Source organism: Camellia sinensis, chromosome 1 (genome assembly GCF_055761805.1).
Source record: "Camellia sinensis isolate YWXY chromosome 1, ASM5576180v1, whole genome shotgun sequence".
Taxonomy (NCBI): domain Eukaryota; kingdom Viridiplantae; phylum Streptophyta; class Magnoliopsida; order Ericales; family Theaceae; genus Camellia; species Camellia sinensis.
In genome coordinates this window covers 23,777,802-23,796,769 of record NC_138961.1, presented here as the reverse complement: position 1 = coordinate 23,796,769, position 18,968 = coordinate 23,777,802, and the positions used below count along the sequence as shown (strand labels likewise).

The window sequence follows — 18,968 nt, the reverse complement described above, 5'->3', positions numbered from 1 at the left end:
TATTCTCTTTAAATTTTATATAATCTATTGAGATTATTTTATTTGAGAACAATTGCCTTATGATATTATTTCGACGATGAATATGTCGTGACTTACCATTATACGTATGATTCTGTGCCCTGTCTATTGTAGATTGACTATCACAATGAATGCAGATAGCTGGCACATGTTTTGGCTACATTGGAATGTCTTCTAAGAAGTGACGAAGCCATTCTGCTTCTTCTCCTGCTTTGTCTAAAGCAGTGAACTCAGATTCCATTGTGAATCGTGCGATGCATGTTTGTTTCGTGGATTTCCCAGAAACAACAGTGCCTCCCAGAGTAAAGGCATATCCACTACTGGATTTTGAACCTTTAGAATCCGATATCCAATTGGCATCACAATAACCTTCGAGTACTGCTGGATATCGAGTAAAGTTCAAACCATGATCACGAGTAAATCTTAGATATATAAGAATCCGAATGATCGCCTTCCAATGGTCTTCTCCGGAGTTACTAGTGTACCTACTCAATTTACTGATAACATAAGCTATATTAGGACAAGTACAATTCATTAGGTACATTAGGCTTCCAATGATTTTGGAGTATTTTAACTGAGACACCGCATCACCTTTATTTTTCAATAAATAAAGACTGATGTCTACAAGTGTTCTAGCTACATTCATATCATCCTTAAATTTACCAATTTTCTCAATATAATGTGATTGAGATAATGCACATCCGTCAGATGTTTTAGTAATTTTCATTTCTAATATTACATCTACGACCCCCATATCTTTCATATCAAATTTTTTGTTCAGCATTTGCTTAGTTGATTTGATCATGTTTTGACTATTTCCAATGATAAGCATGTCATCCACATAAAGACAAATTATGACATATCATTGGTTAGTGTTTTTAACATAGAGGCACTTGTTACATTCGTTTATCTTAAACTCATTGGTAAACATAGAAGGATCAAATTTTTCATGCCATTGCTTAGGCGCTTGTTTTAATCCATAAAGAGATTTTACAAGCTGACAAACTTTCTTTTCTTGCCCTGGCACTACAACCCCTTCGGATTGCTCTATATAGATCTCTTCATTTAGATCACCATTTAAGAAAGTTGTATGAACGTCCATTTGATATATCTCTAAATTATACAATGCTGCTATGGCAATAAGCTTGCGGATGGATATTATTCCTATCACAGGAGAATATGTGTCAAAATAGTCCAGACCTTCCTTTTGTATGTAACCTCTTACTACAAGTCTTGCTTTATACTTTTTTATTGAACCATCTGCTTTCATTTTCTCTTGAATATCCACTTATATCCAAGAGGTTTAGAACCAGGTGGAAGATCCACCAATTCCCAAGTATGATTTTGCATATGGATTCAATTTCATTATTAACAACCTATTTCCACAAAGGTGCTTCAAGACCTGCCATTGTTTCCTTAAAGCTTTGAGGTTCATTTTCTAACAGATATGTCAGAATATCTAGACCAAAGGATTTTGATGTTCTTGCTCTCTTACTTCATCTCAGTTCATCATCAGTTAAATCCTGTTGGTTGAGACCATTACTAGTCTTTTGTGTTTGATTGTCATTAGTCTCTTGACTTTGTGTACAATCATAAGTTCTTTTCTGTGGACTTGATTTTTGTCCTTCCTTGTAAGGAAAGACATTTTCAAAAAACACAGCATTCTTTGACTCTCTAATAGTGTTCACATTTATATTAGGTATTTCTGATTTATAAGTCAGAAACCGATATGCACTACTATTCTGAGTATAACCAATAAACACACAATCCACTGTTTTTTATCCTATCTTAGTCTTTTTAGGAACAGGAATTTCTACCTTTGCCAAACACCTCTACACTTTTAAGTATTTGTAGGAAGGTGGTCAACCTTTCCATAATTCATAAGGAGTGTTGTTGGTTTTCTTGCAGGGTATTCTATTAAGAACATAATTAGCAGACAATATTACTTTCCCCTACAAGTTCTACGGTAAGTCTGAACTTAGTAACATGGCATTAATCATTTCTTTAAGGGTTTTATTATTTCTTTCAATAATTCCACTTTGCTGTGGAGAATAAGGTGCTGCAGTTTGGTAAATAATGTCATATTGTGTACAAAATTGATTTAATGGTGTATTATATTCATCACCCCTATCACTTCTAACCATTTTAATAGTTTTTCCAAGTTGATTTTCAATTTTAGTTTTGTAGAGTTTAAACATTTCTAAAGTTTCATCTTTACTTCTAAGTAAGTATACATAACAATATCTTGTGCAATCATCGATAAATGTTATGAAATACTTTTGCCTCCTCTAGTTTGAACAAATTTAAGATCACATATATCAGTATGAATTAATTCTAGAGGTTCGATTTTTCTTTCAACCAATTTAAATGGAGCCTTAGTTAGTTTCGCTTCTATACAAATCTCACATTTGTGATTATGATTAATTTCAAACTTTGGTATATAATCCAAACCAATTAATCTATACAAAGCATCAAAATTTACATGTCCTAATCAACCATGCCATAAATTCGACTCAAGAATATGAGCAAAAGATTTGTTATTCTCATTAATAGCAAGTTTTGGTACAACTATCATTACATTCAATTTGAAGAGACCATCACTCATGTATTCTTTACCAACATACATGCCACTCTTTGATAATACAAATTTATCAGACTCAAATACAAGCCTAAAATCATTTTTACTTAATAAAGAGCTAGAAACTAAATTCTTCCGGATGTCTGGTACATGTAGTACGTTGTTGAGGGTAAGTTCTTTCCCTGATGTCATCTTCAAGATCACTTTTCCTTGTCCAGCCACAGTAGAAGAAGAAGAATTTCCCATGAAAAGTTATTCACCATTTGCAGTCTCATTGTAAGTTGTGAACATCTTCTTGTCCACTCAAATGTGACGAGTTACTCTAGTGGCAACCCACCATTCCTTGCGATTTCCAACCAAATTAGCCTCAGACACCATAGCAAAGAGATTGATGTCATTTACCCCGTTAAAGATGTAATCTAATTCTGTCACATTGGCTTGATTGGTGGTCTTCTTGCTTGTACTTCTGCAATCTTTCTTAGGGCGGCGGCAATCAGAAGCTCGATGTCCAGTCTTGCCACAATTATAGCATTTACCTTTGAACTTTTTATTGCCATTGTTGTCGCCTTATTTAGAACCATTTCCAGGAAACTTTCTCTTTTTTTTATGTGGTTTGTGCACTTGTTCAACCACAATAGCCTTAGACTCAATGGGATTTTTACCATTCATCTTTTCAGCCTTTCGGTTATCTTCCTCAATTCTGAATCTTACAATCAATTCATCTATGGTCATCTCCTTGTGTTTATGTTTTAAATAATGTTTGAAATCTTTCTAAGTCGGCGGTAATTTTTCCACTAAAGCAGCGACTTGGAAAGACTCGCTAAGAGGTATACCTTCAGAATGAATATCATGCAAAATTATTTGAAAATTTTGAACTTGAGAAATTACCGTTTGGGAGTCTACCATAACGAAGTCCAGAAATTTTCCGACAACAAATTTCTTTGTGCTGAAATCCTCTGTCATGTATTTTTTCTCCAAAGAATCCCATAATTCTTTTGCTATTTTCAGAGAGCTGTAAACATTATACAGCATGTTGTCAAGGCCATTGAGGATGTAGTTTCTGCACAGAAAATTAGAATGTTTCCAAGCATCTACAGCGTCTACAGCGGCAACAACATACCGATCACTTTCACCCTCTTTAAGTGTTGGAGCCTCTTCATGGAGAAACAGGGCCCGATTTAGAGTTGTAAGATAAAATAATATTTTCTGCTGCCATCTCTTAAACTCAATACCGTTAAACTTTTTCGATTTTTCTCCATGATTTATTGGAACTTGAACATGGTTCTGGATAGGGACCGAAGTTGGTGTGACAATTGGAGTACCGCTTCCAGTTGCAGTTTCAGTTGCAGTAGCCATAATATCTGATTACAAAAGTCAAGAAAAAAAAAACAAAACACAAATTAATTTCTAGTTACTAAAACTAGAAAATAAATTATAATACAAAATAATTTTATTGTTCCTTGTTACGAAAACTAGAAAAATAAAATACCATAATAATTTTCTGTAACACAAATTAATATTCTGCAATTGTTAATGATACCAGTATATTAGTACTATTTGTCAAAGAAAATAAACAGTATATTACTACTATTTGTCAAACAGTATATTACTACTATTTGTATTTTCTAACTAGAATATCACTTTGTGAAATCACAGAAAATTAAATACAATGAAGACACAAAAAAAAATTCAAATCTGCCTTAAAATTGTTGGACAATCTTTACTGTATTTAATGAAATAAATTCTGTTTGTGTACTAAACAACAAACGGAATACAAAGTTTGATTACAAAAATCAAACTAAAAAATAAAAATAAATAAATAAAAACAAATTTTTATTTTGTTACAAAAACAAAATCAAAATCTGATTTAAATGAATAATAATAAAACATAAAATAAATTAACAACTTACTTGATTAATTTCTTGAACAAACTTTTGATCAAATCCAGTGTTTAACACTGTGTCCTTAAGACAGATTCGTCCTTTCCACGGTGCTTTCAGATTTAGGGACATCTATCTCCCAGGATAAAATGATCAACAACGAATAAAAGCAGCACTACAATTTATTCGCACAACGAACACACTTAGTGTATATACTCTTTCTCATAAAAAATTAATAGAATTAATGTAGCAAAATGTAGATATGAATTGCAGCAGACAAGAACGAAAATTGAAGTGAAAACATCAAATGAGGGTTGCCTATTTATAGATGGAGTAGTGGCTGTACAGATTTGAATGAACATGTATGATACCTATTCGGACAGATCTGGTTTAATTTTCAAACAGATAAACTATTTTGGGTTTGAACAGATTCGGATCTGTTGGACAGATTTGAATTCAAACTGTATAGAATATGAACTGGACAGATTTGAATTAAACTGTACAAAATTTGAATTCAAAAATTGAAGGCAGATTTTATTTTACCAAAAATAAAATCAAATGTTTTTTGCCAGACAAGCCTAACCCAACCTCACATCACGCACCCGCGCCCAGCCCGCCCGGATAGACGGACGGCGGCGTGGGGTATTTTTGGGTCCAATGGGTCTAGCCCATTTTGCCTATAACCTCCCTCTCTACAAAACTTGGGTGCCCCTTGGGGCCTACCCCAAGTTCCAATCTCATGCCTTATAAACCACTCAAAGTTTTCCACCAAATCAATGTGGGACAAGCATTTATTCAAACCTTTAAGAAATTTCACCAAAAACACTATTTCCATGGAGCTCTCTTTGGTTTCAATTTTCCATTCACCCGATAATGGTTTTGAGCAACCAAATATACCACGTGAATCACAATGTGACATAGAACCCCTGAAATTCGGCACATGAGTCCACCTAAAAATTAGACCGAAGTTTAGAAAAAATTTTATTTTTCCAGATTTTTTCAAAAACCATTTCTAACAATGCTAACCCAGAGACACGATTGTAAAATATTATTTTTGATAATTGCACCATTTGTAATAAGTGATGAGCAATCCGAATATCAAATGTACATGAGATGTTGAAAGACTGGAGTATATGCCCATTTTTATTTCTATTCTAGGGCCATTTGGAAGTTTTGAAGCTGGGATTTCCAAGGATAGCTAGACTCGTGAGCATGCCTTGCCTCGCCTTGCCTTGCTTGCTTTCACCCTTGGTGTCAAATAGATGATCTATTGTTATAACAATGTTAGCTTTGTCTAAACTCGTCTTGTTACAATTTTGTAAATGTTGATGTGAAATGGACCTTATTATGGTCGTCATAAGAACTGGGTTATGTTTATATCAACCGATATATGCAATTATGATCTTCATAATGTGTTTTATGTGATCATCCAGCTCATAAATGAAATGGCTTGCCTGTTTCCTGGACCAAGATATTTCCCTTTAAGATTAAAGTGTGTTCAGCAGCTAAATCATTTCTCCAATTCGAGTGGGATCTTCATTCCCGTTGCAGCATTAGTCTTAGATGTTTTAGAATACAAAATAGGCAAGGAAGGTGGAAAACCAGGAAAGGCCATCAGCTTTTCATCAGTATTGAAGGTCAGGATATATTGTTTGCTGGAAAATTTAGTTTATAAGGCTTATTTTGGGCTAACTTTGAGCCAAAAATTGAGTGAGCCCCAAACGTCGTTTGGGGTGAGTCTGAAAAGGTGACGTATTCCTTGCCGTATGGCAAGCCACATGGTGAAGACGGTTCGTCAAAACCATTTATGAGTGAATGAGAAGTTAACGTCGTTTTCGGGTTCATAGAATGGATAGTTAAAGAAGTAAATGTGGGTTTCCTTGAAATGAGTTGTCCCACATTGAAACTTTAAGAGAGTTTGTGTATGTATATAAGCTCTAGAGTACAATACTTGGGTTGGGCCCCAAGGGGCACCCCAAGTTTATAGAAGGGAGAAGGTATGGACAAAATAAACCTTAGCCCAAACCACTACACACGAGCGAGCCCGCCGCCATCTGTCCAGCTGGGCCGTGTCGGACGCGAGTGTGGGTCGGTTCTTGTATTAATTTTTTCAAAAATTACTTGTTGAAAAATTTAATTAAATTCAAATTTGAATTTAATTTCTTTCCTCATTCGATCCATGTACAATAGGTTCAAAAAGAGCATCACAAATTTGGTTTTGGGCAGTTTCTGAACAGATAAATAACTACAACAGTTAATCTGTTGAAACAGTTTGTAGATCTGTTTGAATTCAAATAGCATCTGTTCAAATTCAAAACTACACCTGTTCACTTCTTTTATGTACCTATTCGGGCCAGAATTTTTGCCTATAAATTCATATCTGTTCCAGCAGCCTTGGGATCCAAAAAACAGTCAGAAAAATTCATTTTTGTAGTCTATATTTTTCCTTTAGATTTTATTCTTCATTCTAGTGTTAGAGAAAATTAAAGAGAATATAGAACACAAGGTTCTAGTTCGCCGGACAAATTTGTTTGGAGTGCTACTGCAAAATTGTGAAGATTATTGTATCCTGGGAGATAGACGCCACTTAACCATAAGCACCGTAGAGGGGCGAATCTGTCTTAAGAACAGATTGTCACACACTCGACTTGGTCTTTTAATTTTTAATTCGGTTCGATAAATAAATTCGGTACGTCATTTATTTATTTGTTTGGTTTTGTTTCAATTTATTTTATTTACACAGAAGATTGTTCCAACAATCTTAAGACAGATTTGAATTATTCTGTTTACAGAATTTTTCATTTATTTCATTTCTTCTTTCTTCTTTTTACAGAAATTATTTTCTATGATTTTACAAAATAATATTTTGGTTGGAAAACAAATAGTAATAATATATTGTTTGACAGATAGTAGTAATATGCTGTCTATTTTCTTTGACAACTAGTAGCAATATACTGGTGTCATGAACAATTCAGAATATTTATTTGTGAAATTTTGTCAGAAATTAATTTTGATTTTCTTAATTTATTTCTAAGTGTTCATTAATTAAAAAATTTTGTTTTAGTTTTTTTTTATTATTATTGAAGTGTTACAGAAATTTAATTTTTTGTGTGGAATTAATTTGGTTAAATAAAATTTTATTGTATTTCCAAATTAATTGAAAAATAAAAGTTACATTCTTGTTTCTTTTATTTTTATAGAATTTAATTATGTGAATTTGGATTAATTTTCTGTGTAGTATAAATTCTAATTATAATTTTGTTTTATAATTTATAATTCATGGTTACTGAAACAAATGCTTAAACAAGTACTAGTGTGGTGGCTGTTATTGCGCCAACATCCTCTCTTGTTGTGACAGTACTGGTAAATCATGGTGAGAAGCCAAAGAAGTTCTCTGGAACTGATTTTAAAAGATGGCAACAGAAAATGTTATTCTATCTTACAACTCTAAACCTGGCTCGTTTTCTTCCTGAGGATGCTCCTATTTTGAAAGATGATGAAATCGATCGGCAAGTGGTTGCTGCGGTTGATGCCTGGAAACATGCTGATTTCTTTTGCCGGAACTACATCTTGAACGAACTTGACAACACATTATACAACGTCTACAGTCCTATCAAGACAACAAAGGAACTTTGAGAGTCTTTGGAGAAAAAATACAAAACGGAAGATGCCGGCTCAAAGAAATTTGTGGTTGGCGAATTCCTAGATTTTGTAATGGTTCATTCTAAAACTGTGATCAGCCAAGTTCAAGATCTCCAACTCATTCTGCATGACATTCACGCAAAAGGCATGTCTTTTAGTGAATTCTTCCAAGTTGCAGCCTTAATTGAGAAATTACCATAAGGCTGGAAGGAATTCAAAAATTACCTCAAACACAAGCGCAAAAAAATGTCTTTAGAAGAATTAATTACGCATTTGAGGATTGAGAAGGACAACAGCAATTCTGAAAAGCGAGCTAGTAAGCATCCTATGGAGTCTAAAGCAAATGTGGTGGAACATGCTTCAAAAGCAAAGAAACGGAAATTTTCTAGAGAAAGTTCATCACAAGGTTCTAAAGGAGGGGCAATTAAAAAGTACAAGTTTAATGGCAAGTGTTACATCTGTGACAAAGAGGGACATCAGGCCAAAGATTACCGTAGCAAAGGCAAAAGCAAAAACAAAAGAAGAACAAGCAAAAAGCCTACTCATGCCCATATGACCGAAGTGGACAATATTTCCAATGGTGTAGATGACATCAATCTTTCTACAGTTGTTTCCGAGGCAAACTTGTCAGAAATCTTAAAGAATGGTGGGTGGACACTGGTGCTACTCGCTATATATGTGCTGACAAAAAGATATTCACATCTTATTCTACAGTAGACATTGGTGAACAACTTTTTATGGGCAACTCCTCAACTTCGAAAATTGAAGGACAAGGAAAGATTGTACTTAAGATGACATATGGAAAGGAACTCACTCTTAACAATGTGTTGCATGTACCGGACATTCGCAAGAATCTTGTTTCTGGATCTTTGTTGAGTAAGAATGGGTTTAGGCTAGTGTTTGAGAGTGATAAATTTGTACTTACTAAGAATGGGATGTATGTAGGAAAAGGTTATATGTCTGATGGCCTTTTCAAGATGAATATAATGAACGTTGGACCCTCAGTTATTAATAAAAATACATCTTCTTCTTACTTGCTTGAGTCTTCAAATTTATAGCATGATAGATTAGGACATGTTAATTATGGATCTTTGCGAAGATTAACTAATATGGAACGTTTACCTAAATTTGACATTGATTTAAATCATAAATGTGAAATTTGCATTGAGGCAAAATTGTCCAAAACTCATTTTCATTCAATTGAAAGAAGTTCGGAACCACTTGAATTAATTCATAGTGACATTTGTGATTTTAAATCAATTCAAACAAGAGGTGGGAAAAAGTATTTTATCACTTTTATAGATGACTATACTAGATATAGTTATGTTTATTTAATTCGAACCAAGGATGATGCTTTGAAAACTTTCATTCAATATAAGAATTAAGTTGAAAATCAACTTGGTAAAAAATTAAAAAAACTAAGAAGTGATAGAGGTGGAGAATGTGAATCACCTTTTGGTGAGTTTTGTAAAGAATATGAAATAATTCATCAAACCACCGGTCCTTACTCACCTCAGCAAAATGGAATTGCTGAAAGAAAAACTAGGACTTTAAAAGAAATGATGAAGGCCATGTTAATAAGTTCTGGATTACCTCAGAACTTGTAGGGGGAAGCAATGCTTTCTGCTAATTATATTTTAAATAAAGTACCGCGAAAGAAAGTGAATCAAACACCTTATGAAATATGGCATGAGAGAGTACCATCTTACAAAGTCTTAAAAGTGTGGGGGTGTTTGGCTAAAGTGGCTATTCCTAGTCCTAAAAAGACTAAGATAAGTCCTAAAACCATTGATTGTATTTTCATTGGTTATGCCAAGAATAGTAGTGCATGTTAATTTTTGATTCACAAATCAGAACATTCCGAAATGCACGTAAATACTATTATTGAATATCAGAATGCATCTTTCTTTGAACATGTATTTCCAAATAAGACTGGCCAAGAGACTAGTAACAATAAAAGATCTCATGATGCTATTACTAGTCAGGATCAAGAACATGATTAAGATCAAGAGCAAGAGATAGATCAAGTTGATGAAGAGGAACCTAGGCGTAGTAAACGTGCTAGAATCTCAAAATCTTTTAGTCCAGATTTTCTAACATTTTTGTTAGAAAAGGAGCCTTTAACTTTTAAAGAAGCTATGTCCAGTCCTGAGACTCCTTTATGGAAAGAAGCTATCAATGGTGAAGTTGAATCCATCTTGCAAAATCACACTTGGAAATTTGTGGATTTTCCACCAGGTTGTAAACCTCTTGGGTACAAGTGGATTTTCAAAAGAAAAATGAAAGCGGATGGTTCAATTGACAAATACAAGGCAAGACTTGTGGTTAAAGGTTTTAGATAAAAAGAAGGTTTAGATTACTTTGACACATACTCACCGGTTATTAGAATAACGTCCATTAGAATGCTAATTGCCATTGCATCTCTATACAATCTAGAAATTCATCAAATGGATGTGAAAATCACTTTCTTAAATGGTGAGTTAGATGAAGAAATTTATATGGAACAACCAGAAGGTTTTTCTGTTCCAAGAAAAGAAAAGAAAGTGTGTAAATTGGTTAAATCATTATATGGTTTAAAGCAAACACCAAAGCAATGGCATGAGAAATTTGACAAGACAATGATGTCAAATGGATTTAAAATTAGTAAGTATGACAAATGTGTTTATATTAAAAATAAAGACAAAGGTTATGCCATTGTATGTCTTTATGTGGATGATAAGCTCATTAATAATGACATGATTAAAACTACCAAGAAAATGTTGAATAAACATTTTGACATGAAAGACATGTGCATTGCTGATGTAATTCTTGGTATGAAAATTACCAAAACATCAGAAGGTTATGCTTTGTTATAATCTCATTATATTAAGAAAATACTTGACAAATTTAGCCAAGATGATAATCATCTTGTTAGAACACCTGTGGATATTAATTTGTTTCTTTCTAAGAATGTACAAGAAAGTATTTCTCAATTAGAGTATGCCCAAATTATTAGAAGCTTAATGTATTTGATGAACTGCACTCGCCCGGATATAGCTTATGCAGTAAATAAATTAAGTAGATATACGAGTAACTCAGGAGTAGAACACTGGAAAACAATTATAAGGGTTCTTAGATATCTTCGATTTACTTGTAACATTGGGTTTAATTATACTAGACATCCAACAATACTTGAAGGATACTATGATGCAAATTGGATATTAGATACTAGAGACTCAAAATCCACTAATGGATATGTCTTTACTCTTGGTAGGGCGGCTGTATCTTGGAAATCTTCCAAACATACTTGCATTGCTAGGTCTACTATGGAATCAGAATTCATAGCTTTAGACAAAGCAGGGGAAGAGGCAGAATGGTTTCGTCACTTCTTTGAAGATATTCCAACGTGGCCAAAACCAGTGCCTGCTATTTGCATACATTGTGATAGCAATCAGCAATTGGTAGAGCACAGAGTCATATGTATAACGGTAAGTCATGTCATATTCGTTGTCGACATAACACCGTGAGACAACTACTCTCTAATGGAATTATTTCCATTGAATATATGAAGTCTAAAGACAATATGGCGGATCCACTAACAAAAGGGTTAACAAGAGAGTTAGTTGAGAATTCATCGAGGGGAATGGGACTTAAGCCTATTAAATAAGAGTTACCACAACGGCAACACAACCTAGTTGATTGGAGATCCCAAGATCTAGGCTCAAAGGGACAACCGAGTTGTGAATGACTCATAAGGATTACTGTGGAGTTGAACTCCTACCTATTTCTATGATGAAATAGTGATATTTGCAGTGTTTTAGGTTAAGTAATACTTTTAATGATTCTTATATCTAGGTAAACCTAGTGGAGTAAAGCAGGATACTCTTCATAAGAATCACCTATGTGAGTGTGAACTGGGTCGGTTCCATGAGATTTGTGAAGGGCTACAATTCTCTAGAGTACTCATGAAACACCAGGTTGTTTAGGGCCAAAATGAACACAATAGTGAGAACTAAACTATATCTGGAGATATACTGTGTGAGTTCTATTGTCTTGGTTTATACAAACGGATGAATAGTTCAAGACATCATGTTCACTGGTTAGTTAGTAAATCCGATAGTGTCTTACAAGGGAAGGTTCAAAGCCAAAAGCTACTTATTCTTTGCAGAATATTTCCAATTTCTATACTTTCTGTATTTAGATCGTGTTATTGCATTTTCTCTCTGTCAAATTTTATTCATGTAGCGGATTGTTGGAAAATTTGGTTTATAATGCTTATTTTGGGCCAACTTTGAGCCCAAAATTGAGTGGGCCCCAAAGGTGACGTGTTCTTTGCCGCATGGTAAGTCACACGGTGAAAACGGTTCGTCAAAACCATTTATGAGTGAATGAGAAGTTAACGTCGTTTTTGGGTTCATGGAATGGACAATTAAAAAAGTAAATGTGGGTTTCTTTGAAATGGGTTGTCCCACATTGAAACTTTAAGAGAGTTTGCGTATGTATATAAGCTCTAGAGTACAATACTTAGGTTGAGCCCCAAAGGGCACCCCAAGTTTGTAGAAGAGAGAGGTTATGAACAAAATGAACCTTAGCCCAAACCACCACACACGCGTCGCCGCCGGGCGCGAGTGTGGGTTATGGGTCTGGTCGGTTCTTGTATTAATTTTTTGGACAAAATTCTTTTGAATTTTTTCAAAAATTACTTGCGGGAAAATTTAATTAAACTCAAATTTGAATTTAATTTCTATTCTAATTTCTTTCCTCATTCAATCCATGTCCAATAGGTTCAAAAAGACCATAACAGATTCGGTTTTGGACAGTTTCTAAACAGATAAATAACTGTAGCAGTTTATCTGTTGAAATAGTTTGCAGATCTGTTTGAATTCAAATAGCATCTGTTCAAATTCAAAGCTACATTTGTTCACTTCTTGGATGTACCTGTTTGGGACAGATTTTTTGCCTATAAATTCATATCTGTTCTAGCAGTCTTGGGATCCAAAAAACAGTCAGAAAAATTTATTTTTACAGTCTATATTTCTCCTTTGGATTTTATTCTTCATTCTAGTGTTAGAGAAAATTAAAGAGAGTATAGAACACTAGGTTCTAGTTCGCCGGACAAATTTGTTTGGTGTGCTACTATAAATTTGTGAAGATCATTATATCCTGGGAGATAGACGCTACTTAACTATAAGAACCGTAACGAGGCGAATCTGTCTTAAGAACAGAGTATCACACACTCGACTTGGTCTTTTAATTTTTAATTCGGTTTGATAAATAAATTCGGTACGTTATTTATTTATTTGTTTGATTTTGTTTCAATTTATTTTATTTACACAGAAGATTATTCCAACATTGTTCTTTAAGAATTATTTCCACAAACGCACCTGTGGTGCAGTTGCCAAAACATTGGTTAAAATCTCAGAACTTTCAAGAGGAATGTGTTTTCTCTGCTGTTGAACAACTCTCTGTGCACTTTGCTCAGTGGAGCTACCACATCTCCTTCCCCGAGCTATCAGCTATTCCACTCATCCGCCTTAGAAGGTTTCATGAAATAGCAACCACTGAAAATTTGAGACGCGTGGTGAAGTGTTTGATTGATCAGTTATGTACTGTGTTGTAATTCTAATCTTGTACAACTTTAAATTTGTACTAGGTTGAGGCCTGTAAAAACCGATTCTAAAAATCTATCCCTACTTGGCCTGGGAATCTCAATGGTCTAATGGCTTTTAATATTATTCTATTTTTGTTATTGTTTTTTGAAACAATTTTGTGGTGCTGCAAGTCGAGCAGAATGTTGAGTTTGTGCAAAAGAAACGAGATGACTTAGCTTTCTCACCAAAAGATCATCAATCCGTTGAATCATTTCTTTAGGTTTCCTGAGTTCAATAAATTGTTGATGTGCAGCTTGAAAAGGGCAGTCTCAATGCTTCATTTACTCAGTATTATAAAAGTGTCATGCAAAAGGCTACTTCAAGGAATCTAGACACTAATGGAATTGAAAGGTACAGTTTATCTAGCCTGTTTTCTACCTTCTGTTTTTTTTTTTTTTTTTTTTTTTTTGACGATCTACAACTGAAAACCTCTTGAATTATCTATGAGTTAAACTCAAAAGCTATGCTAGTATAACCAACTGGAGTAAAAAAAATTCTAATTGGACGATTTGATAGTTTGACATTTGTAATACACTTGGGTTGGGTTTGTTTGGTTAAATGAAATGTGAAACATGTATTGTTTTAAGATAAAAATTTGGTATTATAGGGATTATGGCTTGTATTAGGGACATGATTTGAAATGACGAATTCAAATTATGAAAGTAATTTACAAATTCAAATTATGAAAGTAATTTGCTTTCAACCAGGAGAGGGATAATGGCATTGTTAAAATGCAAAAAGTTGTCTTCTGCAAATTGGTCGTATAAATTCCAGTTTCGATATGCATATTGTTGGTCGTCACTGAAGTATACCTTCTACTTGCTATGAATCCCAACTTTCTGTGTGCTCTAATTCATTACTGTATTGGGACAAGGAAATCGTGGTGATGCATAATGCTAGGGTTTAAAAGTGAGTTAGGTTGTCATTAAGCAAATTTGACTTCTCAATAGATTTTTTTTATGCGTCAAACACCTTTATGAAAGGACTACATTTGACTTGGCCAAATCTGACTTTTCTCGGCTTTGTTTACCTCTTCATTCATTTTGGAATAACTGTACCTGTTAATGATTTTTACTACAGTTCCATGGAGCGTAAGAAAATGAAGAGAAAAAGAGGACGGCTTCCAAGCAAAATGCTTAATGGTGGTGTCAATAGTGAAGGAGATGATCCTAAAGGGCAGAAAAGCACATGAAAATGTAGGTTGTGTTTGGTATAATTTTGAATCATGATTCTACTTTTTAGTTTGAGTGCGGTGTTTGTTTATAATTTTCAAAAATCATTTCTACATTCGCATTTGAAAATTCGTGTACCCGGATGTACCCCGGTCGTCCGGAACAGTATTCATGATTTTTTTTGTTTTTTGTTTTTTTCACTTGTTATTTTCATATTTTAAATAAAAAATATTTTCAATTTTTTTTAAAATTTTTTATGAGTTTTGAATAGAATTTTGGGTTGTATGTTTGTTTTCAATTCAAAAACTCTTTTCAAAACTCATTTATCAAATAAATTTTCTACACTAAAATCATAATTTCAAAACTCACAAACTCGAAATATAACTCATATTCTCAAATCATATTTAGAAAATTCTACCAAACGCAATCGTAATTTTTCAAACCCCCCTTTTCTAATCTCTATACAAGTCAAGGAAATGGAAATTTCGTAGTTGTATTTGAAATAGCTTTCATTTACACATTTAAAGTAGTAATTAATTATTGAGTGTGTTGCTGATGTTAATGTTAGATCGGTAGAAATCAATTGTGACAACTGATGACCATGTTAAACCAGTTCTGTGAGGGATTAACGATCAGTCTTACATTTGCAACCTTGTTCTTTTGATTTGCATTTGAGGTAGGGGTGCAACTCAGGCGGGTTAGATTGGGTGGGGAGATTGTCCAAACCCAGTTCAAGTTGTGTTGAGATCTATCCAGGCCCAAATTGTAACCCGAGATTGCATGTCCAAGTCCGACCCGAATTAAATCTGAATTGCCCGAGTTATCCAAATTGCCTGAATTGTAAATAAATTTCAATTTTTTTTTTTTTTTTTTTTTTTTTGCAGCTACATTATTAAATTAATAAAATTTGACTCTATTTATATATATATATATATATATTTTATAGAAAATCATTAATACCACCAAAATAAATAATTTATATAATATACGAGAGATGCTACTATAATAGTTTTTTCAATTTATGAGTGAATTTTTTTTAAAAAAAAGAGTAAGATTTTATGTTATTTTTATTTATAATATATATTCAATATGATTTAATAATCTAAATTATTTTAATATCATATAATGAAAAATAATTTTTATATATTTAATATTGTTATATATCTATATATGTATAATTCGGGTTTCGGGTTGCTCGGGTTGCTTGACATTTTTGTCCAAGCCCGTCCAAATTTAATTCGGACTTTTGAATTTTTACCCACACTCGTACCAAATTTGAAAATATCTTGTCTAAATTCTAAAAAAATTTAGGTTAGGTTTGAATTGTTCAGGTTAAATCCGCTCAAATTACACTCCTAATTTGAGGTTTAAACTTTCTAGTTTTTATATTTATATTTTTTTCTTACAAAAATTTGTTTGTACTGTTTCTTTTGACATGTGTGTCACTAATTTGATGATTTTGAGGTACCAAACTCAATTTTGGTAAAGGCCACCATGTCGTTATCATCTTCCCTAAGTTAATGTTTTGACTAATTAAATTATCATATTCAGACCCTGTGCTGTGTGTTGTCTAGTCCAAGATATATTGATTAACATTTTGAGGCTCTTTAGTATAAATAGTCTATTTGTGTACATAATGTCAAATTGGTGAACCTAGAAATCAAAAAATTATGCCCTTGGGTACCACGTGGCACATGCCACTCCAATCACAAATTTTGTCCTCTGTAATTACCTTATCATTAAATATAAAAGATTAGTACCAGGCACTCCAAAAATTCTATTAAAAATTTTACTAAATGTCTTATATGGGGTGAGACTCACATAATGTAAGTCTCATGTGAGTCATACACTCATGTGAAACATTTAGTATAATGTTTAGTAGAATTTTTAAAGTCTCTACTTATTTTTAATATAAAATCGTGTGTGTGCACCACGTTACAGTACGAAATAAATGCTTCTAGAAATCACTATATTTTTTTTTAGGTGCAATAGAAAATACAAACAAACTAGGATCTCTCCCTAGAGAGGCCGATCATATCAGCAACAAGATAACATTGAATTTCCTGTGGTGGATCATTAACCACCAAGATATCTTCAGGTTGCTCCGCTCCAAATTTGGCCAACGCATCCGCACACAAGTTCCCCTCTTTATAGATGTGGTGGATGGTGCATTCACATCCTTTGAAAATTTTTTTTGCATCCTCCAACAGTCCCTTAAAAGGGAATTTATCATCTATGGCATCCTCCATCAGCTGCACAACTTGTTTAGCATCAGTCTCAATGATCACCTCGTGCATACCCTTCTGGAGCATCACGGTCAGTCCTTTGTAGAGAGCCCACAGTTCCGCCTCCAAGCTTGTTCCACTGTCTAGCCTACCATAGTAGCCACACACCCAAGCACCGCGTTCATCTCTGAAAACTCCGCCAAAACCGCCTCCACCTCCTAGCTTCCTACTGCCATCAACATTTAGTTTTATTTTACCTGCAGGAGGTAACATCCACTGTATCAATCTAAAAGCAGGCCTGGGATTAATAATGGACAAATTGAAAGCCAAATCAATATCTCTTGAGTAGTCAAGAATGAATTTAACACCATCCATGTCATTACACAACTTTTTTTCAAAAACAAAAACATTTCTATTTTTCCAAATTTTCCATAAAGTGATAATGAAGACAGAAGACCAAGTAGCCTGCTCATTAAAAGGCTTTTTATTCCTGGAATTAGACAAAAGCCAATCCTTCCAAGATAAGCTAAACATGTTTCTGCACCAGGTTCGGCCACATAAGGCTAGCCACACTTCTTTGGCTTTGAAACAATATCTGAATAGGTGATCCACGTCTTCCACCCCACAGCAGCTAGGGCATGTATGGGCAGATGTTAAGCCCCTCCTCAATCTCATAAGGTTAGTTAGCAGCTTTCCATGAAAAAGAAGCCACATAAAACCTCTAAGTTTTTTAGGTAGCCTCACTTTCCAAATCCAGCTCCAGCTATCTACACAACTATGATGGCCCATGATAACATCATAGGCAGAGGCAATAGAAAAACCTCCACACAGGGTGCTATTCCAATTAAAACTATCTATGACAGTAGAAGAAGGAGGAGGATGAGGTGCAGCCAAAATGATAACAGCAATGCAAGAAGGCATTAAAGTGGACACAAGATCCACATTCCAACCTCCATGCTCATTCAAGAAAGCATTCACAGTACCAAAACCATCAGCAGGTATATGGTTGGATTGGTGGTCAATAGTCATTAACTCCTCAAAGGATTTATCACCACACCACCAATCCTTCCATATATCTACCAATTCACCACTTCCAACTTTCCATTTCAACCATTTTCTGAGAATATGTCTAGTTTGGAGAATGCCTTTCCACACATAGGAAGCAAGCTTCTTCTTAGGCCAATTATAGAAGGTAGTTCTATTCAAATATTATCTTCTCAGCACATCATGCCACAAACATTCCTCATTATTTAAAAGTTTCCAGCCAAGTTTAGAAAGTAAAGCCAGATTTTGGTCTCTAGCCTTCTTTAAACCAAGTCCACCATGTTTTTTCAAAGTGCAAACAGTGTCCCACTTCACTAAGTGGACTTTTTTCCGTTCAGGGGTATCACCCCACAAGAAATTTCGATTAAGTCTATCAATAGCATCACACACTTTCATAGGAAACACAGTAGTCTGCATGGTATAAGATGGGATAGCAGAGCTAATAGCTTGAATAAGGGTATTTCTGCCAACCAAGGACAGAACACTGGTTTTCCAACCAGCCAGCTTATGTTGCATTTTCTCAAGAATAGTGTTAAAGTGCCCTCTTTTGACTCTCCCATGTAAAAGGGGAACACCCAGATATTTCCCTAACTCAGAAGTGAGGGGAATACCACATATAAGGCTCAAATCTCTAGCCACTCTCCTCTCAATGTTAGCAGAAACAAAGATTTTGGATTTTTGGGCATTAACTTTCAGTCCAAAAATCTCACAGAACTCAGTCATGGTGGTCATAATTGTGTTACAAGTTCTTACATTTGTTTTGCCAAATAACATTAAAT

General features: G+C 34.2%; 1 protein-coding gene across 1 annotated transcript in view; it reads left to right on the top strand.

Moving 5' to 3' along the window:
* Positions 1–14,947, top strand: part of RBL (Noc2p family) — a 144,162-nt gene extending 129,215 nt beyond the window's left edge. Inside the window, exons 13-14 of the mRNA XM_082874099.1 lie at positions 14,002–14,099; positions 14,829–14,947. Of these exons, the coding sequence (XP_082730225.1) occupies positions 14,002–14,099; positions 14,829–14,940 (210 nt within the window). The 3' untranslated portion in view covers positions 14,941–14,947. The remainder of the gene's footprint in view (positions 1–14,001; positions 14,100–14,828) is intronic.
* The last annotated feature ends 4,021 nt before the right edge of the window (positions 14,948–18,968 follow it).